Source organism: Nuphar pumila, chromosome 2 (assembly GCF_984573655.1).
Source record: "Nuphar pumila chromosome 2, dmNupPumi1.hap1.1, whole genome shotgun sequence".
NCBI lineage: Eukaryota > Viridiplantae > Streptophyta > Magnoliopsida > Nymphaeales > Nymphaeaceae > Nuphar > Nuphar pumila.
The window spans coordinates 24,642,878-24,666,477 of record NC_143250.1 but is presented as its reverse complement, the minus strand read 5'-3'; the positions used below and the strand labels follow the sequence as shown (position 1 = coordinate 24,666,477).

Sequence of the window (23,600 nt, the reverse complement as noted above, 5' to 3'; positions counted from 1 at the left end):
TAGGATCGACAATTCTAGGTGAGTTACAGAAAGGAAACACAAAGAATGACTGGATTCATTCCCTTTTTAGGACTTGGATCGAGATCCATATCACACAAGATTTTTCATGAGGAAACAAGACTCTCATACATTCAAAGATTAAAAATCTATGTCAATCTAATAAGATAAAATAACGAAATTACATGACCAATGTATAAATTTAAAAAAGTTTCAAAAAGTATATAAAGCCAAAGATTTATGTTTAACTAAAATCTCAACATCCCTAGGATCACAAAAAGAGTAGAGCTTTGGTTCACCAGCTCCACCACCACATCGCGTCATTGCACCATCAATCATCACCTGCATCTTCATAACATGGGGTTAGATTCTTTCGAGCAGGTAAGTTAAAATAACACAATCATAAAGATTCACAAGCTAGATCAATCATGTCATTCATGATATTGCAATTTAACAAAAAATGTTCATAATATAGCAACATATCCATGATATGATAATAATGCACAATTGCATGAATCTCACAATTCATCAACTACATATCCATGATATGATTACACGAGATGAATATCAATAAATAATAACTATTCTCAATCTGTGCAAATAATTCTTTATTTCATCTTGATTACCTGACTCGTGATACTCGAGTCTTCACTGAATCAACAGTGCTACTTCGAATGTGTATTATTTTCTTGAAGAGTCAACCTGATAAGGGGTTTCAAACAGTCGGCATGCCATTGAGAGAATTCCCGTAATGACAACCATAACTAAAAGTGGATGAATCCAATACTACTGTAGTGAATGTAACTTTGTAATTGTTAAACTTCAAGTTATCTGATTTTATGCAAACCAACTATATTTAGTTCTATATTAATCATATTGACTTGTCTATTCATGGAGAAACAATTTTGCAAAACTATTTGGTTTTTGCCTATCATTAGAATTTTCTCAAATATACTTCACGAGATTATGATATACATGAATGAGTTGAAAATAATTGCCAAAATTAATGGCAGAAAGGGAAGTATGTTGTAGATCACTGGTTCAAAAGAAAAGACAAAAAAACCCCTAGATTATGCAAAAATAAGTAACTTGGAGACCACATACCGTACAATATATGTGAAAATGTAAGCTATTTGTGAAATTAGTGGTAAATGTTTTGCAGATAAATTTATGTGATTTCAAGATATATGCAAAAAATGTTATTTGCGAGGAACGTTTCACAAATATTTTTATGCAAAGTTTTTTTAGTATATGCGAAAGTATGATATTTGCAATTTTGGTGGTTTCAGTTTCACCAAAATTTTGTAAATAAATTTATGCAAGTTCATGAAGTCTAAATTCAGATAAAAACCCTGCATTTCTGAATTTAAGGGGGTGTTGGACATATTTGACGGGCGGTACAATTTTATCTCAAAAATGCCTAAATTCACTCTTAGGAAAGGTAAAAGTATCCTAACAATGTTAGATATTTGTGATTTTGAACTTCAAGAAAATTTAAAAATTTGTAATGCTTTTAGTTAATTGCATCAAATTACCCGTACGATCATTTTTCGTAACTTCAAAAGTGTAAGACCAATATTCTTCAGTGAGAACTTGCTATTCGGCTATGGTAGAAAACTTAGTGACCTCATCCGAGTCCAACTTAAGCATTTTTCTGTGGTTTGTTATCTTTGGAAGGGTGCCTAAATGTGACATGAATAATTGTGAAGTAGGTGCAGCGCGTAAGGCTGAAGTGTGACTATGATGGTAAGGATGCAAAGGGTCGGATTCAATTCGGATACAGGCATTTTCAACCCAACCTAACCACTAATATGGACTAATCATATTCAGATGGGAAAAGTTAATACCATATTTGGATATGACTAGTTTAAATGGTTATTCGGATATAGAATGTACATGTATTCAGATTCAGATTAGGATTCTGAATCAAATTCAGATGTAATATGCTACATCTCAATCTTATTAATCAAATATGCTCGTTATACCCAATCCAAGGCTTTTTATTGAATAGAAACTCTTCTTTTGGATTCAGTCGGATCTGACCTGAAACTGAATAGTTGACATCCCTCTGGTAGTCAGGTTCAGCCTCAGACCTTTCTTGGGAAGCAAATTCTTTTGAATGGTACTTAGTACAGACAGCAGAATACTCAATTATTTATGAATACATGACCTGAAAAAAATGCATCATTATATGGAGATTTTGCTTAAGATGATAATGGTGGTACTTTGGTCTGAAAAGAACTCGAAGTACCAATTTTAAATCTTTATGGTGCTTTAATCAATTGCGATATAGTGTTCAGAGATTCAATCCTAAATTTTTGGAATTATTTGCAAAAAATATATATATACTTTTAATATTTGTTAATATTCATAACTTTTTTTAATATTTCATCAATATTCTTAACATTGAAAATAGCTAATTGTTTGAAAGCTTCTTTATTATTTTTATTTGAATTTTTTTTTATATTTTTTAAATACTTGTTTAAATCGCTTGCATATATAAAGGCAAGTGATACAATCTTAAATTCTTTTAATTATTTACATAATTTTTTATATTCTTAAATTTTTGAAATTTTACAACATTTTCTTAGTACACTTTCAACTTTTAAAATTCATTCTAATTTTCTAGTAGTTTCCTAACAATTTTAATGGTGGAGAAACCGGTGACTCAGATATTGGTCATGAATACATTTATCCCTGTAAAAATTTTGTAAAATCATTTTTTTTGGACGGCGCAAAGGGAAAACACCCCATCATGGACCGCACATTCGCAGATTGGTAAATCCTTGAGGTCCCTCCGGATCAGCGGAGAGTACATGCAGCTTCGACCTTGCAGTAACGGACGCCCCTCCAGTTGTAAATCATTTGTTGCTCTACAGTTATCAACAATGGAACAAGAAAAGAGAGGCCGACAAAAGAATATTTTAATTCAAAGCCAATAATAGAACTCGATAATCCAAGCATAACATTCCCGTGCAATTTAATCAAAAACTCTATTAAGAAGAATGGAAACTTGTCTTTTTTTCATCGCCCAAAATTTCAATGGTGTGGCCTATCCTCCACGCAAATCAGTTATGAGCACAACCCACGACATGCTCTGGTGGACCATCTTGGTGTCAATGTCATGCTACACACTCACTAAACCTGCGCAAGAGAGTAATTCTACGCTTGTCTCCTTGTCTTATAGCAATTGCAAAAGTATGTCCAACAAATCAGGTACCTGACTCAGTAGCTTCTTCCCCAGTAAGTCCATTTCTTTGCTGGTTTGCTTGATGCAAAGCAAAGAGATCCTAACAAAAAGAGACAGAACGACCACCAGTCAATAGGCCACCGCATCTTATTGCTTTAATACCACCACCAGTCAAAGAACAACATATCAAGGAATAGTTTTTGTGAGTTGACACACCATCATCATCATCATCATCATCTAACAAGAATTTTATAATATAGAGGAATGGCTTTTGTGAGTTATCAACCTAAGATTTTTCCCATCTATCTGGAATACTGTCTTTCTGAAAAGCTATCTATCTAGAATAATATCATTTACTAGAAAATGTCAATATTGAATTCTTTAACATTACATAAGCATATCTGACATGCAACAAATAGACATGCCTTCAGCGAAATTTTAGTGTATCAAAGCTATGAGGATGAAGCATAGAGAGATACCTAAAAGGAAGAAGATAGAAAAAACTTCATTAACCAGACAAACAAGAAAAGTTGCAACAAAGAGGGATCGACCCTCACCACTAACTTCTACAATAACATTACATGAAAATACAAGAATGCCCTTATTATAAGAGAAACACATATATAGATATTACCCACTATCAGTGATACACTAATATTAAATGTCTAAACACACTCCCTCAAACTTTAGATGATGCAAGAGGAATCATCTCAAGTTTGGAGATGGATGTTTAAAGTATAACCAAGACTCTTATTGAACACATGAGCAACTTGCTTTTCAGAACATGCATGCTCAAGAGAAATTATTGTCTTCTTGTGCACTTCTTGTAAAGTGACAGTATGTTCAGTTCTTTCATGAAACTCTAGATTATTTGTGATATGCATGCCACTCATATTATCACAATACATGGAAGTTTCCACATGAACACACTCCTAGCTTTCCTAACAACCATCTTATCCATATGATCTATGTTGTGACTTAAGTCATGACCCCATACTCGGCCTCAGCGATACACAACACCACTTTTTGCTTTTTTATGAGATTAATGAGCTCATAAAAAAATATAAAATTCTACAGTAAAAAGCCTATTGTGAGTAAACCAATCAATGTCAGAATAAAATATAAGCTGTGGATATAGACGATAAGAAAAACATACCAAAAGTGCATAGTATCTCTGACATATTGAATGATTCTATGTACTGATGCAGCAAGATACACTAATCTAGGAGAGCTCATAAACTGACTCACCGTGTGAATTGCATATGTAATATTTGGCCAAGTGATGGTCAAGTATATCAAAATTCTAACTTGTTGCCTGCAGACAATTGGATCATTTAATTCTTCCCCATCAGTGGCCCTTAACTCCATATTTGGTTCCATGGAGACTCTACTCCCTTAGTATTATTTGTCAATCTTTTCTATGCAACAAGATCAGTAGCATACTTGTGCTGAGACAAATAAAACCCTATTTTTTATTATGAAACTTCAAGTCTAAGAAAATACTTCATGTATCACAAATCCTTCATCTCAAAAATGTATTGGCTAGCACCTTCTTGGTTTCTTCAATTTTCGGCAAATCTTCACCCAATAATGGTAGTATACACCTTTATAACCATTGAAGTTTACTTCCCAAACCATGCTATGGGAGTTGGTTTTAGACCATACAATGCCCTTTTAATTTGCAAACTCTACCATCTAGATCAGTATATTCTTGTGGCACTCCATATACACATCATCCTCCAAGTCTTCATTGAAGAAGGCATTTTTCACATCCAACTGCAATAAATTTTAATGTTTTACTGCAACTACAACTAGAGTCCTTATAGTTGCCATATGTGCCACAGGAGCAAAAGTCTTAGTATAATCAATTCCAAACCTTTTGCCATAGCCTTGTATCTTTCAATGAAACCATCTACCTTGATCTTTATCTTATAAACCCACTTGCATTCAATTATATTTTTGCCTAGAAGATTCACAAGGTCACACTTTCACAATGTATTTTCTCCAATGCATTAATTTTTAAGCTATTGTTTGTTGCCACTCTTAAAAGTAGCTTGAGCATAAAAGTCATACTCATCGTAGGAATGAATCAATACTAAATATGCACAATACTTCTGAAAAAATAATTCATAAGATTCAAGACAAATAAGAGGAACATAAATTCTTGAATTACGATATACCCGAGGAGATGGAAAAGAAGGATATAGAGGATCTTAGATTGCTTGCACAGTAACAGTTGGAAGGGGATCAAAACTACCCTCTAAGATCTCTACTTTTTCCTCCTCAATCTGATGTATGAAAGGTATAGAAGTGACCCCCACGCCCCCATGTCTTATAGAATAAATTTGACCAAATCTGTTATTAAGTACTTGTGACTCATCTTTAATGATTTCCAGCCTTCCCTCCATAGAATATGGAACCAGAAATGAGAAATCCATCTCAATTTCCTTCTCACCCTTGTGTTAAGCAAGTATGGCATATTCTCAAGAAACACATTCTTTGAAAATAATCAAGAGCTTCTTTCCAACAGAATCATAACATTTCTAACCATTTTACCCATCATGGAAACCTAAAAAACAAAACTTTTACCAGTCTAGATGAGAATTTATCTCTATATCAATCTGGTCAAAAAACAAACCATGTACAACCAAGAACTCTCATCATCTTCTAGTTTCGAACAACACCACACAACTTCTGGTAAGGACAGATACTTTTGAGGACTAGATGGCATTTTATTAATCGGGAAGATTGTCATACAAACAGCAACAGACTAACAAGTCTTATGTATACATCATGAAAATAAAAGTCATTGTTTCCAAAATATGTTTGTCCTTTCTTTCAGCAACTCCATGTTGCTTCAGTGTATAAGGATAAGACCTATGTCACATGGGTGCGGGTGCGGGTGCGGGTGCGGCGCAATTTTAAAATTTTTGGACACGGGGACTCGGCTGTATATATATATATATATATATATATATATATATATATATATATATATATATATATATATATATATATATATATATATATATATATATTATTTTATTTTTTTAAAAGATATTATTTTATTTTATTTAAAAAGTGCACAGTCACAGCACTGTGCACAGGCACTGTGCGCAGGCACAGCACTGTGCACTGGCACAGCACTGTGCACAGGCACAGGCACAGTAAACAGGCTCTTTTTATATAAAAAAAATCGTTTTTTTAGTTTTTTGGCACTGTTCGCACTGTGCACTGGCACAGCACTGTGCACTGTGCACAGTGCACAGTGCACAGTGCACAGGCACAGTAAACAGGCACAGTGCACAGGCACAGTAAACAGGCACAGGCACAGGCACAGGCACAGTAAACAGGCTCTTTTATATAAAAAAAATCGTTTTTTTAGTTTTTTCAATAGACATTTTTGGACTCGGTCAAAGTTGACCGAGTCCAAAATGTGGACGGACTCGGCCTCGACTCGTTCACAGAGTCCGACTAGGCGTTGACCGAGTCCAGGCCGAGTCCAAAGCCGTACCCGTGTCGGGGCGTGTCGACTCGAGTGCGGCACCTCCCTAGCCGAGTCCGTGTGACATAGGATAAGACCTATGTCATAGGGGCTCGGCATAGAAGCCGCTGCACCTGCAACGATGTGACTTGATGCGGGTGCTGGTTCGGCACCCGGTGTGGTCAATGTAACCCTGTGTGCAGTCAACCCACACCCATGGTAATTTTGGTCCAAAATGGACTCAGTCAACTTTGACCAAGTCCATTAAAAAGGGAGGGGCTCGAGAATGGGTAGGGGTACCTCGACCCCCCCCCCCCTCCCTCCCTCCGCCCTATTAAAAAATAGGAGTTTCCTCAAGCGCCCCATCCCAAGGGTACCTCGAGCCCCTCGCACCCAAGTTATATATATATATATATATATATATATATATATATATATATATATATATATATATATATATATATATATATATATACCCTCCTGCACCCAAGTTTTTTTAAAGTGCCGCATCGCCGCACCCACACCCACACCTATGTGACATAGGATAAGGCTTTTGATGAACAATCCATTTCTCCTGCAAGAAACTTTAAAACATATGACTAATATATTCTCTCACAGAACCTAAGTGAAGGATTTTAATTTTAGACGAAAATTGAGTTTCAATCATAGCACAAAATCTTTTAAAAATTTCAAAGAAGCTCATTTTTATTCTTCATAAAGTAGATCCAAGCATATCTTGTACAATCATCAATAAAGATAACAAAATAAGCAAAACCACTCTTAGACAAAACAGGTGAGGGACCCCAATTCGAGTGCATAAGATCAAGGACTCTATCAAACTCTATTGTCCTATAGCCAAAAGACAAGATATGACTTTCTGCTAATCTAGAGTGCTCACACTCCTTTACATGATAAGACACAAACACTTTAGTTTAGACTCACTGAGACTAGTAGAAGACACTAAATATATAAGTCTAAAACTAGAGATATGGCGAAGCCATTGATGCCATAACATGGACTCATCTAAAATGGCTCCAACTGGACCACCCCCAAACCTTTTATGTGAGCTCAGATCTAGCCAATGTTGGTAGTCCAAGTTCCCTTTCCTATGGCCAATCATCGTCCTCCTTGAAAGCTAATCCTGCACAATCTACATGAGAAAAAATTATACTACGTTTTGTTTGGTTATTTGACCAATAGGAACTAGATTCATATTTAGAGAGAAAAGATGATACACTTGAGAAATATTCAAATTGCTTCCAGAAAAATAATCAAGTGCTAGATCCAACTTTAGATACATGCATAGAAGACCCATTTGTAGTGCGAATGGAGCCATTGACAGGTCTATAGTTGGTTAGAATAGATTAATGTATTGCCATATGACATGATGCAACTGAACCTATCAACCAACCTATGTAAATGTCAAAAATACCTACAACAGCATTATCAAATGTAGAAGTAGAAGAGACAAATACTACAGATTGAGTGAGAAGCCACTGAATCTGTTCCAAAATGCTAGGTTGAACAGCAGGAATCAGATCTGGACAAAGATCCCTCCTTAGACTTACAATATCTCCAGAGGAAGACCCCATGCTTCTTCTATTTCAACATTGGACATGTATTATTCAGGTGTCCCAACCCTTGCAATAGTGACAACGAACAGAATTCATGTTCCCTCTTGATCCATCAAATCTACCTCTTCCCCTGCCTCTTGTCTGCCTAGTCACATCAAAAACAACCTCCTCAGTAGGATGGATTACCAAGAGACCTATTCTTGGTCTCCTCAGCAATGAAAACTACAAGAGTCTACACTAGGATGGGTACCATGAGGCGATGAAGCATCCCACTGCGTACACTATTAAACTCAGTACCCAACACCATCAAGAGATCTATGACCTACTGTCGATCTATAGCGTCTACTTTAAGCCTCTTACATTCTACATATCATTTGCATTTAGCACATCTCACATTAGGCAACATAGCCATAAGTCCATCACATAATTGTTGAAACTTGGTAATGAAGGCTTGAATAGATTGGATTCATCCCCTTTCCTTAACGCTTTAAATCATGAGCCAATTGATACTAATGATCCCAATTAAATTGCTCATAAATTTGCTTCAAGTAGACCCATACATCTATAGCATCTTAAAATTTAACTATGTTGAGAGCAATGTTCTGCTCTTCAGAACCTAATATCCATGACTTCAACATTGAATTCTCTTTATCGCACTCTGCAAATGTTGTTTTATAATCCTCCTCATCTTCTTCGGCCTTCCACTTGGTACCCACCTATCCAAATCCTTTTTCTCCCCTTTACTACTCAAATTTGCTGCACCAAATATCAAAAACAGAAACGCCAAACCAGGAAGTATCACAGCTAAGAACCACAATCAAAATAGCAACCACAGGAATTACTGAGAATCACATTTAATACAGCATTACCAATACCAAAATGAGATTGTAGCTCTATGAAACTTCACCAAAATATGCAGATGACGGACCCAAAACACAATATCTGTGATTTCTTTAAGAAATCTCAGCCAACACAACTCCAAACAGACATAACCAAAATATAGAGATAGTGAGTTACCACCTTAAGTAACTTCAATAAGACCCAATCAATCTCCTTAAATTATTCACGATTCACACCAAGGCCAGTTTAATCTGATTTGCTACTCAGCTACGACCCAGATGCATCCAAAAAAGGTCATAAAAAACCAGCAGAAATATAGAATCTGCACACTAAGCACCATGATATTCAGAAATGAGAGTGGAGAAAGGATTTTAGATTTTTGTTTGTCCTATGATATGATCTTAGCAAACACTTGGTTTAGGAAGAGGGAGTCTCACCTAGTAACATTTAGAAGTGGGGTTAATACGAGTCAGATAGATTTTTTCCTACTTAGAAAGAGAGATAGGGGTTGTTGCATCGATTGTAAGGTTATACCGGGAGAAAGTGTAGCTACACAACATAGAGTTTTAATTTTAGATCTTAGAATTAGACAATGCCGCAAAAGGGATAGACATAGGATAGATCCTAGAATTAAGTGGTGGGCACTGAAAGGAGCTAAACAAGGAATGTTTGTAGAGCAGGTGGTTAAGGAAGCTGATTGGTGTATCGAGGAGGATTCAGAATCAATGTGGAATAAGATAGCGGGTGGCATGAGAAAAGTGGCTAAGGAGGTATTGGGTGAGTCTAAAGGCGGTGCACCACTAGGTAAGGATACATCATGGTGGAACGAGGATGTCAAATTAGCTATTAAGGTTAAAAGAGAGTGTTATAGAAATCTAAGTAAGAGTCGTGATAATGAGAATTTGGAGAAGTATATGTTAGCAAAGAAGGAAGCTAAAAAAGTTGTTCGAAACGCGAGGGCTAAGGTATATAAGGAGGTTTATGACAAGTTGGATACCAAAGAAGGCGAGAAGGATATTTATAGGCTTGCAAAGATGAGAGATAGGAAATCGAAGGATTTGGGTATGGTTAGATGTAACAAAGATGAAACGCAAAGGGTTTTAGTCAAAGATGAGGAGATTAAGGAGAGATGGAAAGATTATTTTGATAAGCTATTTAATGATAGTCATGCTCAAGATCTTGGAGACTTCTCAATTCCTTTTCATGAGATAAATCGTGACTTCATGCGCAAGATTCAAAAGAAAGAAATTGTAGAGGCTTTGAAGAAAATGAAATCAAGAAGGGCAGTTGACCCAGATGGTATACCTATTGAGGCTTGGAAATGCTTGGGAGAGAAAGGTTTAGAATGGTTGACAAATCTTTTTAACTTGATTTGGCGAACAAATAAGATGCCTAATGAGTGGAGGAAGAGTACTTTGGTGCCTTTATATAAGAATAAGGGTGATATACAAGATTGCACAAACTATCGTGGTATAAAACTCATGAGTCATACTATGAAACTTTGGGAGAGGGTGATTGAGTCTAGGTTGAGAAAGGTTGTCATGATATCGGAGAATCAATTTGGTTTTATGCCTGGAAGATCAACTATGGAAGCTATACATCTTCTTAGACAACTTATTGAAAGATATAGAGAGAGGAACAAAGATTTGCATATGGTTTTTATTGATTTAGAGAAGGCATACGATAGAATACCTAGGGACGTTCTCTGGTGGACAATGATGAAGAAAGATGTTTCTCTCAAGTACATTAGTATAATTAAAGATATGTATGAAGGAGTAGTAACCAATGTCCGCACTTGTGGAGGAGTGACAACCAATTTTCCGATAACGGTTGGGTTACATCAAGGATCTGCTTTAAGCCCTTTCCTATTTGCGATAGTGATGGATGAGCTTACGAGATCAATTCAAGAAAATGTACCGTGGTGTATGTTGTTTGCTGATGATATTGTTTTGATTGATGAGTCTAGAGCTGGGGTTAATGCTAAGTTAGAATTATGGAGACAGACATTGGAAGCTAGAGGGTTTAAGTTGAGTAAGAGTAAGACTGAATATATGGAATGTCGGTTTAGTAAGCAACGAAGTAGTGATGGGAGTGTAGTGAAGCTTGGTGAGCAAGAAATACCGGTGAATGATTATTTCAAATATTTGGGATCCATCATTCAAAAGTATGGAGAAATTGATGGAGATGTAAATCATAGGATAAAGGTTGGGTGGATGAAATGGAAAAGTGCAACTGGAGTGCTGTGCGATCGTAGAATGCCATTGCGGTTGAAGGAAAAGTTTTATAGGACGACTATTAGACCCGCTTTACTATATGGTACGGAATGTTGGGCTGCCAAGAGACATCATATTCAAAAAATGAGTGTAGCTGAGATGCGGATGCTTAGATGGATATGTGGAAATACAATAAAAGATAAGATTCAGAACGAGGAGATACGTAAGAAGGTAGGTGTTGCACCCATTGAAAATAAGATACGAGAGAATCGTTTACGGTGGTTTGGACATATTCGGCGAAGGCCTAATGAGGCTCCAGTTAGAAGGTTGGAGAAATGGGAAAATATATTAGTTAAAAGAGGTCGGGGTAGACCTAGGAAGACTTGGATGGAGATGATAGGTAAGGATATGAATGCTTTGAACCTCACCGAGGACATGGCATTGGATAGAAATGATTGGAGGAAAAGGATTCATGTGGAAGACCCAAAATGAATTTCTTTTTTGGTTCATATCGCTGACCCCAATTGTTTTGGGATGAAGGCGTAGTTGTTGTTGTTGTATTCAAAACTTCATAGTAAATCTAATATAACTCTGATCGGCGTGATTGTTGATTCCTTTTCCTTCTAAAGGAGATGCCTCATCCAAAGTACTATCTATACGGACATCTGTAACTTGGAATCCATCTTAAGGTAAGCACAAGACTGGCTGAGAATGAAGCTCCTTCCCTTTCTTCCCTTCCAAATGACAAAGACACTAATCTCTCAGCTCAGATATGGCTCTGGTACCATATCAAAAATACGAGGAACAAGCATAGAGAAATACCAAAAAAGGAAGAAGATATAAGAAACTTCATTAACGAGAAAAACAAAAATTGCACCAAATAGGAGTTGACCCCACTACTAACTTTCTATCTAAAACTAGACTAAAATAGCCCTTTGACTTTTGACTTCTACAACAACATTACATAAAAATACAAAGAGTGACTTTATAAGAGAAATACATATATGGGCACTACCCAACACAAGTGATACACTACTAATACATGCCTCATCACAGCGCAAAAAGACCATTCAGAGAGGAATGCCCTTTGACACGTTAATGTAATAGTTTTATAGAAAAAATACAGATCAAAGTCACAAATCATGGCATCAGGGTTTTCCGTGTAGGGAAAAACTCATAAAATAATTTATTTATTTTGGAATATCTCAAGGAAATATCAGCAATTTTAAAATTTCATAGATTAAACATATATAGAAAAACATAAAAGTAAAAATACAGAAAATGCACAAAATTTAAAATGTGCAAAGATCCAAGAAATTGTGATATGTTAGAAAAAGTGATATTTTAAAAATATTATGATCCTATTGGGATTGTATTGCTTTATTTGAAACACGGACAATGCGCAAATGGAAAAAGGAAAACCCATTTTAGTCATGAGAATCTGAGCTCATTATAAAAGGTTCCCCACACCAAAAGGACTGAGATGCCCTCCATGTATCATAGCAACACCATTTTTTATATAAGAATGGCATTCCTGCCAATATTAAATTTGGAGAAAACAAGGCTCCCATGGAAGTAAAAATGACTACAATTCCCTAGTCTAAAGACATTTCAGTTCCCAACAAATATTCAATAATCAAGAAAGGCAACTTTGGTAATTAACAGTTATTCCGTTGTCATAGTGCCTAAAGGGGAAGTTGTTAAGGAAACCTTAAAACATAAAAAAGCATCACTTTTATAGAAAAGTATATGCAAAGTTGATCGGAAATTTACAATTATTCAAAAATCTGTTTCTTCACATGGCAATCATTTGACCAGAATGTTGGTGATGACTGCAGTTCCCTAGATTTAATTGCCTGCCTAATGGTGTCAAGAGACAGGTTACCTTATTCACCCAACAAACGTACCAATATAGATGATTGATGCTTGTCTTTCTTACATAAATTTTGGGCGAAAAAAATTGAAAAGGTAGCAATCCAGAAGAGGCCAACTGTGTGAAAAAAACTGTGCTAAGTATTCTGTAACCAATCCCACAAAATGAATGAAAAATAGAACCAACCTCATGTAGATGATGACATCTGTTAAACATGAAATATATGTATTGAAACCATTTGAAAAAAGGTCTACAGTTTTTAAGAGGAAAAAGGTCCATGTAATTACATAAGAAATTCTCAATATATTATTATTAGGTAATACCTTCAGGAAGGGGCATCTGATCAAATGGTGTACAAAGTGATTTAGCTGCTCCCATTTCACCTTTCGTTCGTGCTTTCACGTCCTTTTCAACTTCCTGAAATAATCATCCATCAAAATTAATGAAAAAAAAGTAAAGAATGTAAGCATAGCATACCTTGAATGATATAGTCACATTAGGGGTCATCATTTTCCATGTTTTTTCAATTATTTCAAATAATGGGATTCAGTATCTTTATTTAATATGATCACAAACATTTCAGTAGCCAAATTCAGAGGCAAAACCATGTTAGATGACAAACTATAACCAGAAAGGACCCTTCTGTGCTTAAGAAACAACAGATTCATAAGAAAGCATGATACCACAAGTTCACAGACACGTGGGACTATTGCAAATGCACCTATTGTCATTGATGCACAAATAAAAATACCAGTTAATAGTGATTGAATTCCTTCATGCGGAACTCATTTAATCAAGAGTTACATGAGCCAAAAAACCCAAATCCAAACAAAATTTAGGTCAGTACTTGCAAGGACAGTTCAATAATGGAATTCAGGCAGGTAAGACTTCAACAATATTTAACTACATTGCAAGCTACATCAGTAATGGCTAGAAAGGAAATAATGAAACAGAAGATCTTTATGAAAGATCATCTGTCTAACTGCTAAGCATCTAGACCAAATATTACCAACAGATGTCATAACTTGCAAAGACACTTAGATCAGAATGAATCAAACATACTATAAGAATCAGAATGAATCAAACATACTATAATAAGTATAAATTTACTATTGAATAGCATCCTTGCATTCCAGCAATTGGCACATTAAATTCTTAACATGAAATGTCTGTGGAATCCACTGGAAATTCAAAATAAAATGCTATGCTAGACTTGGAGCCTTCAAATTTCCATGCACATGTACCTTGAAGAATTAAAGAGCTTCAACCCGCTTTGGGAGAATAAGAGTAACCCTGATAATCTAGGAACATCTGTAAAACCTGTAAATTTTTAAGAGTAAATAAATAAAGGAATTGCATTATTTTGAGTTAAAAAAAATATGTTTTATCTTTTATTGACAATTTTGTGTGTTTATAAGTTTAATTCTATAGTTAAAAGAGGTCGGGGTAGGCCTAAGAAGACTTGGATGGAGATGATAGGAAAGGATATGAATGCTTTGAACCCCACCGAGGACATGGCATTGGATAGAAATGATTGGAGGAGAAGGATTCATGTGGAAGACCCAGAATGATTTTCTTTTTTGGTTCATATCGCCGACACCAATTGTTTTGGGATGAAGGCGTAGTTGTTGTTGTTGTTGTTGTTGTTGTTGTTGTTGTTGTTGTTGTTGTTGTATAAGTTTAATTCTATCTTTTCGACAAAGAAGGGTAAAATGGTCATTTTAACCATTGCGGTAAATAAAATATTATTAAAATATTCAGTTTAATCATTTTAACGAGTCCTAAAACCATTTAGACATTTTTATAGGGGTTTCAAACTTAACAAGACACATTCTAATGATTTTTGGAATAATTTCTTAAAAAAGGTAATTTGGTAATAAAAATTCTTACAAAAACATTTTAACGGGATGAATTATTGTTTTAGAACAAAAATTTTGTCAAAAATTAGATTATTAATTGCTAAATAGATTTAGCTAGATTTTTCTTCCATTTTTTGTTTTGAGTTTCACTTTTTTATTTCTTTTTTTATATATGCCATTTTGGGGCAGGCCAAACCGGGTCCGATCCGGACCCGATGAGACCCACCCCTGTAAAACCCTAAACCCCTGCTCTTTTTTTTCACCCCCTTTCACTATTCGCAGCCTCCGAAACCCTGTTCCTCCTCTTTCCTACCCCATTCGGAGACCGGCCGGAACAGGGCACCATCGTCGACCCCCGTTGGCCGACATTCTACTCTTCAGTCTTCTCTTCTTCCTCCTTCTCCCCTCTTTCCTCCCTCTTTTCTTCTTCTCCCCTTCATTTCCTCCTTCATGTTCGAGCGCCAACCACCGGGAGTCGCAAACTAGCCACTCCAAGAGTTTTCACCGGTCATGATGGTTTGTCGGTGAGTCCATTCCCGAATTCTTCTTTCCTCATTTCTTCTTGCTTTTATTTCTATGGCTTTGAGAATCCTTCCTTCTTCCGACATCTAGGGTTCGGTTTTCACTCTCTGGCTTTTCTTGATTTCTCTATACAGTAGGAGGGCGGAGCAAAGGGCCAGATCAGATCGTGATCAATCAATGTGTATTCGTTTGATTTGAGTTCTTCTTTAGGGTGATTTTTCTTCTCTGCAGTTTGCGATCTATTTTTACGAAAAATGTGGTGTTGGTTTCTATTTTATTTGATAAGATGATTTTGAGGTATTGATTTCAAATATTTTCTTCGCCTTTCTGATCTTGCTTTATAGGATTCGCAGTAGAGAAGGCATCTGAGGGAAAGGCAGCCTTCTGTTGGTTAGTCCCCTGCTGGTATGTCGTTCTTCTGCATATGACTGCTGAGTTGAAGTTATGGTTTAGGCTCGGGGTTAGTATGGTACAAACAAACGGGTAAATTTTTTCCTTCGTGGTTAGATGTGTGGTGATGTTGTGAAAGGTTTTACCATTTGAATATGCCATTCTTTGTTGCATCCTATTTGGGAATACCGCAGGCAATGTGATTAAGAAACCTAGGTCGTTGATAGGTAATTTTTGTGCATGTTAAGCATGTATTTTTTGTTTAAATGTCTATCAGATTTTTTTTTAGCTGTGATTTAGCATAGCATAATGCTCTATTAAGAAAATCTAAGAAGAATAGGTGGAATATATACATACTTTAGAATTTGTAGACTATCACGAGTCAATGCTTGCCGAGTTGATTCCCGAGTTTATAGTCTCAAAACTCTGAGCACAAACGAGCCTCGATTTATTTTTTTTGTGCCATCACTGGGATGATGCACTGGGCAGCATGCAGCCAGTGGAGTTGTTGCATACGACTGCCCAATCTTGTTTGGACTTGTTAGGGTATTGCTTCGCGGTTTTCGCCAACCGGATTACCAATTTACGCTTTAATTTTTATCGCTCGTGTGCGAAAGCATATTTAGATAAAAGTTATTGTTGTTTGTGCAGCGCTGTAACGTTCTCTCGTTGCGAGAGTGATGAGTAGATTGCCTCGTGTGGTAGTTGCACTGGACCTTCAGGATCCCGAGTTCCGTTTTACTTTTTGTCGCATCAAAAATGTAGGATTCCTAAACTAAAATTTCATAATGTTATTCATGTTGTATGATAGAATCTAAAAGTTAATTAATATCCACATTGAATTTGTAGCACAGTCACATTGCTAGAAAATGTTTGAATTGTATTATATTGCCTATATAATTGTGTGTTGCAGGTGCGTAGCTGAGCAAATTGCACGATGTTTAATGCTAAGCATCGTATGCGGCTAAAAATGCCATGCAAAAAGAAAAAGAAAAATATAAATACAAAAGCATACAAATCGGGTAAATATCTGTGGTAAGTGGTGCAAGCGCATCACAAGTTAATTACTTTCTTGAATGCAATATTCTCATGCTCACACACTCACCTAGTTGTGGATATTTAGTATTGTTGACAATTGTAGTTCGGAGACCATGCTGGACATGGTTGTAGTTAGAGGGATATTGGAGTGTGATTGTTGCAGATAAATGTTTGACATTGTTATGAAATGAATGTTGATTATATTGTTATACTTAAATTGACTGCATCAAATGCTTGCATGACATTAATTTTTATTGAGCTTGTCATGCATATGAAATTTGTATCATAAAGACATGCCTAAAATAAATGTATCATGCTTATGATAATGATTACATTTTTCTACATCCTGTTAATGTGTGCAAGTATGGTGTAATTTGTTTCGCGTATGAAAAAGTAGAATTATATATGTATGCACAATAGCTTATGTGAGCGTATCTTGTGTTAAGCATGTTGAGATTAAATATCATGCATAAGAGCATGTATAGTTGAATCATGACATGACAGGGTCATGCAGTGGCGTAGCTAGGATTCATGTGAGGGGGGATGGGGGGGCAAACAGGGGCGTAGAAAAAAAAAACTGCTTTGATAGTCGGGGGCTAAAAAAAAATTGAAATAAAATAAAAAATGGCTACAATTATTAATAAAAATCTATTTCATATGGACAAATCAAGCTATTTGATGCAGTCAGGGTTGGGCTAGGACTGGGCTAAAAAAATGGATACAAATCTATTTCATATGGAATCAGAGTTGGGCTAGGGCTGGACTTTTACAAAAAAAAAAATTTAACTGTTTCGGGAGACAGGATTGGGCTACAGCCCAGTCCTGCCCCCCCTAGCTCCGCCTATGGGGTCATGTATGAAAGTGAATATAAATATGTTATGTTATGAACATGCATGAGAGCATGTAAATTTGAATTATACAAGTGGCATAGATTTTAATATCATGCATAAGAACACGTAAATTTGAATTATGCAAGTGGCATAGACTTTGATATCATGCATGAGAGCATGTAAGTTTAATTTATGCAAGTGGCATAGACTTTTGAATTCATGCATGAGGGCATGAGAAGGTTATCTTATGATAATATAATGTTTAGCTCTGACCTATGACTTAATAATAAATAATCCCGGACCATGGGTCCATTTGAAGCACCTGCAAGGCTGGGCTCTCTGAGATGGCTGGATCCGTTCCGATCTCATGTCCTTCCGGGAGAGGAAAAGGTGGTACAAGCCTCGTGGGACATGTGTTTTGAAAGCTGAAAGCGCCTCTTGTCCCCGTCCCATGGAGGTTAGGAGACAGGTCTACCAATGAGTCCTAGGTGGTAGAACCAGAGCTCTGCAGAGTTAAGGATGCATGTCCGATTTTTAGCCGATGATTTTTGTTTGGCGTAGGCCAAGACCTGGGACCATGGGTCCGTTCTCCCAACCGATGCACTGCAGGGTTGAATCGCTCGGGAAAGAACCAGTTAAACCATAAGAGGGCAATAAAAAATACATAGAATAATGAATACTCTTATGGTTGTTTCTGAATGTCTATACCCTTTTTTGTACCAGATGGGTTTGAATAACAAGATAAACAATTAATTAGATTTTTAGGATAACTGTTTTCAAACATTTAGAGACTTTTTAAGTTTGCATGATTATTGTACATGAATTTTGTCACATGTGAATGAAAAATACATGTTTATGATTGGTCATGTGATTTTGACTTGTTGTTATAAGCCAAGAGCTTGGTTGATGCACGTAAAGTGCTTGTTTGTGCGAGGCACACGGGAAGGGTCAAGATATGACATGTTCCATTATTATATTTGAATGCAAAATGCATAAATGTCTGATAAATGACATGTAAATTTGTAATTGAAATAATGCATGCCTTAGTCATAAGTTGAACATGAGCATGTTCCTTTTGAGCATAAAGAAAGTGAATGATGGCATTACATGATATATTGCACTTTTATAAACTGTTAGTTTCATTTACTTATGCAAATGATTGAATGCCATGAATTAAAATGAGAATGAATTTGAGTTCTCATGCATACAAGTGATGTAATTATGAATGCCATGAAATGAATGATGGTTTATGTGATTGAATATCATGTTCTTATTATGATGTGGATTCCTTTGACTCTCATTTCTAAAATGATGGGAATTACACTTTATTGCATAATTTCAACTTGAATTGCATTCTTCAAGTTTAGTTTTGGTTTCCTATGTGCATGTGGTTGATGCCCTCCAATATTTACAAATAACCTCGTGAAAGATTGAAGCGAAGCGCGGGTTGTTGCGTGGCTGAAGGCTCCACTCTTACCTAGTATGATTCCTACAGGGATCAGGCAAAAGTTTGAGTTGGCTAAAAACTTATGTACATTTTACTTTTTGTCTAAATCCTTACATTTAAAGAAGTGTAATATTTTGAAATGAGAACATTATTAAATTCGGTTATTTTATTCCTATTATGTTTAGAACTTTAAATTTTAATGTAACTCCTCAATTATCTTAAACCTTGATCCATTTGGTCTTCCGCATTTCCTTTTTCACATGTGAGAAGCCCTTAGAGTAATAGTCCCAATTAAGTTGTCTCTACGGATGATTTCGTACTGAATCTGATACTGGGAGGCTAATATACACTTGTGCTTGCGCTCAGGTGGGGCATCTAGTATTTGGAACGGTTGGAATGTGGCCATAGATGAACTTGTTGACATATTACTTTCGAGAACTATGTGAATTGTTTATATAAATAAAAAGTTTAAAATTTTTCTTAAAATTTGGGGTTTGGGAAAGTTTTAAAAAGGTTGGATTTTTTAGGAACGTTACAGTTGGTATCAAAGCATGGGTAAGAGTGACCTCAAGTCGCGAACAAGATCGCCTTCGCAGGTGTAAAAACCGAAAATTTTCGCTAATAAATTTTGTTTATATTACGAAATATGCAAATTTGGGCCTCAGATCCACATTTCGGATCTAGGACCCATAAAGTGGTCTTTATATCCACATTTATACTAAAACTAATAATAAAAATATAAATAATAAATATTTAAAACAAATAAATACATATATATATGTATATATAAACTTAATACGAGGATCCACAGTTGGATCCATCCGGATCCAACTTGTGGATCCATATAAAAGGGTAAAACGCGAACCCCACTCGGGGTCGGTTACTGGGTCTCGGGTCCAAACCCGGGCCACGCCCTGTGTAACGAGCACATAAGAGTAAAAAGGGCAACCCGATAAGGGTTGCCCAATAAATCTGAAGCAAAAGAAGAATAAAGGGGTTAGGGTTCTGAGAGAGAACCCTAACGGAATCACATGGGGGAAAAAAGGGAGGAGGGCTTGAAGCGCAGCCGCCGGCGGGAGGTTCGGCCCCGATCTTGCCGGGCTATCCCCTTAAAAAAGGGGGGGGGTGTCGAGCTCTCTCTCTCTCTCTCTCTCTCTCTCTCTCTCTCTCTCTCTCTCTCTCTCTCAGCCCCTTGTTCGGCGGCAGGATCAGCAGAGGCGGTGATATCAACCCTCATAGTGTGCAATCGGGGTCGGCGGGATCATCCTCACGCAGTTGTAGCAGCCATCTAACGCCGGACAGAGGTATGGGTCCCCTCTCGTGGAAATGAATGAGAAATCGAACCCTGGTTCGATTTTGTGCTCTTTTCTTTGGATGGAAACACTGAAAAAAAAAGGGAGGATTTGGCAGTTTATTAAACCCAATGGGGTAGGGTCTATTATGTTGTTGAGGGGTATTGTTCCAAGGATGTCATGGTTTGCAATACCACCCCTATGAGTGGACTAAGGCTGTGCAAAACCTTGGTTTGGTGTGTTTACTGATTATCGTAAAAGGGCTTTTACATATATTGATTTTTAAGAATCCCAATTTTTTTTATCCTCTGCCCATTCCATTGGAGCGTGCTGGACCTTGTGTGATATATGATCAGGCGTGTGATTGCTGAAATCTAAAGTCGCCAAGATCCTTGCTGGTTTTGGCTACATTCAACTTTCTTTTAATAGACCAGTTCATTAGTTATAAAATGGGGATTAGTAGTTCTGTACTGTCGATACTGAAAAGGAGTGTGTTATTTTTATCATCCTGTGTGTATATATATATATATATATATATATATATATATATATATATATATATACATATATATATATATATATACACTGTAATGATCTAAGTTGGCTGACCTTGTATGCATAATATGGATTACTTGATCTGTTTTTTTTTGGTCTTGCATATCGGTTGTTTCAAGTAGGCTGTAGTTATATGTTTTGTTTCAACTGTTGTCGGTGAAGAAATGAATAATAATGACTTATGATCATTATGCATGCAAACTGAAAACCTGATTGGTATGCAATTGCTCACTCTTATTTTTGCTCGCTGGGTCTGGAAGTTTAAACCAATCTGTTTTTGAGCTGTTAGATTGGACCATGTAACCTGTATATTACATTCCACCAATCTAGTTAAAATACAGCATCTTATGTTAATCCCTGTAAGTAGGAACATTGAACACTTCTGTTTTACTTGTAAAAGGGAACGTGAGATGTCCATTATGTGAAAGCAAGATTTACATGTTTAGTGTTCGGGGTTGGGATAAAATCAGACTCTATGAATTTCTTTTAAAATGTAATAGTTGTGGAAAACTAGTTGCTACACAAGGTAACACCTGTCTGGGTTTGACTGCTTCCTGTAGAAGAACTGTGAGACATATTAAAGTAATGGCATTCATTGAAATTGGTTGTGGCATGTAGTCAAGTCGACTGCTGTATGACCAACGGCTGATAAAGAGCCTGGTAGCCACAAGGGTGTAGGAAGCAGAGTATCATTGACTGTCGTTTTCTTACTTGGGTGTGTCGTGTGTGTGGGCATATGAATAGGGGTTGTCGGATGCCATAGAAAAAAAAATACAGAATTTCATAAAGGGGATTTCTCTATGATGTTTAGGTCTTGACAGCATACACAGGCCCAGACCGGGCTTGTGTATATGCTGTCATACCCAGCCGACAGGGTCGGGCTGGGCTGGATTTGTTTATTAGAGCAAAAAGAAAAATAATATATAATTCCTTCGTTTCTCCTTCAGTGATATGTTGTTCAGTTTGACAGGAGGAGTGTGAGTTTTTAATAGATGCAGATTTTGATGGAAATGAGCAAGGTTATGAGTATACATGTAAAATATATAGTCATGCTTCTACTAAATTATTGATGTTGTATTTAACATAAGTGTGTGAAATTGAGGGGTTTATTCGTGTGCACACACTCGCAAGAGATATGCATTGGTGAGTACCCGTATGTGATGGAGGTAGTACACGTAGTGAGAATATATATGATTGAAAAATGACGTGCTTATAATTGGGTTTATGGTTGCATGAGTGGACGTGCTTTTAGCACTTTGGCCTGGTATTGTGAATAAAACACTACTTTGGCTTTGATATGTGATGCATCGATGGCCTAAATGGACCATCACTGGCCTGGAGAGCCGTGGGTTTGATTCCTTCTTATTTTTATATTTTGATTTGCGTCATTTAAACCACACATGTTGGTATGGCACACTACTATACTATTCCCGTTGTCCTCACGGGCTGGAGTCCCGTAAGGGTTCCCGCAAGGGAGGATGCGGGTTTTCACTTTACTTTTGCATATGGTGTTGCAAACTTAAAGAATTGACTTTAATAAAAATATAATGAATAAGAACAGTGTAATATACGTTCTGGGATATCTCATCTGGAGTATGAGAATCTTAAAGATCCGGTCTTGGGGAGACTGTAAGGATACAAAAACTCCATGTGCTGAAATTTGGTCCCCTGAACTCGATATTGAGGTTCCTTCTCCTAGCCACGGTTTTAAAGAGAGTCTGTCACTTTACCCGGAAGTGGTGTGTTACTCACAGCTATGAGTTTGTTTGGTACCAAGGAAGTGGCACTTGTGGGCGTGAGGTGTCCCTTGTGTCTCCGACATTAGATATGGAGGTCTAATGTTCCGAAGGTGATTCGGTCGAGGGCTAAGTTGGAACCCAGTAATAAAATACAAATTGTGTGCTAAGCTGCTCTGAGAACCTAATTTGACCTCGGAGATTTTTACTCGTTTTGTGTATCCACGGGCGATGGAAATTAAGAAGAACTTAAATTGTATGCATTTAATAGGGCACACATATGGAAACATGAACTTAAATGGAAGATAAGTGTAAGCTTTATTGTGGTGTGTGGTTATCCAGCGGTGAGTGGAACTGTAAAGGCCCCAGATCTCTGGAAATATTTTCACATCTTGTTTTAAAAAAAAAAATCTGCATTTTTCATAGGTATGAGTTGGGGTCGTTACAGCAGGTATGATATTTGTTATGAATATGTTGTTGACATGAACTTGCATATTATGTTGTTATATATGTTGTGAAAACATGTGATGTTTGCTAAAAAACCTAGAAATATGCTAGGACTCATTATTATTTTGTGTGTGGTTGCTTGTCTGTCCAGATGGCTTGGGCAGGGCGAGTTAACGACCTCATGGATACTCTGGCCACCACGGTTGGGGTGGTGCAGAGGCAGTCTACAGCTATGGATGCCATGGGGGCCAATTTACAGAATTTGGCAGATCGTCGACAGAGCACAGATGAAGAGGTCGGATATAAGAAGTTT

At 36.7% G+C, this 23,600-nt stretch overlaps 1 protein-coding gene across 5 annotated transcripts in view; it reads right to left on the bottom strand.

Annotated features, from left to right (window-relative positions):
* Positions 1–84: 84 nt before the first annotated feature.
* Positions 85–23,600, bottom strand: part of LOC149845050 (proline--tRNA ligase, cytoplasmic-like) — a 137,869-nt gene continuing 114,353 nt past the window's right edge. For 2 of the 5 annotated variants that reach the window (XR_016430167.1, XM_089995471.1), the window contains exons 12-14: positions 13,495–13,588; positions 3,218–3,287; positions 2,904–3,141 (exon numbers count right to left, since the gene is read on the bottom strand). Coding sequence is in view for 4 of the 5 variants with exons in the window: in XM_089995471.1 (XP_089851597.1) it covers positions 3,223–3,287; positions 13,495–13,588 (159 nt within the window). In the remaining variant the exon portion in view is untranslated. Of the gene's footprint in view, positions 346–2,903; positions 3,142–3,217; positions 3,288–13,494; positions 13,589–23,600 lie in introns of those variants that run through there. The other 3 variants (XM_089995472.1, XM_089995475.1, XM_089995476.1) reach the window with 3 other exon arrangements.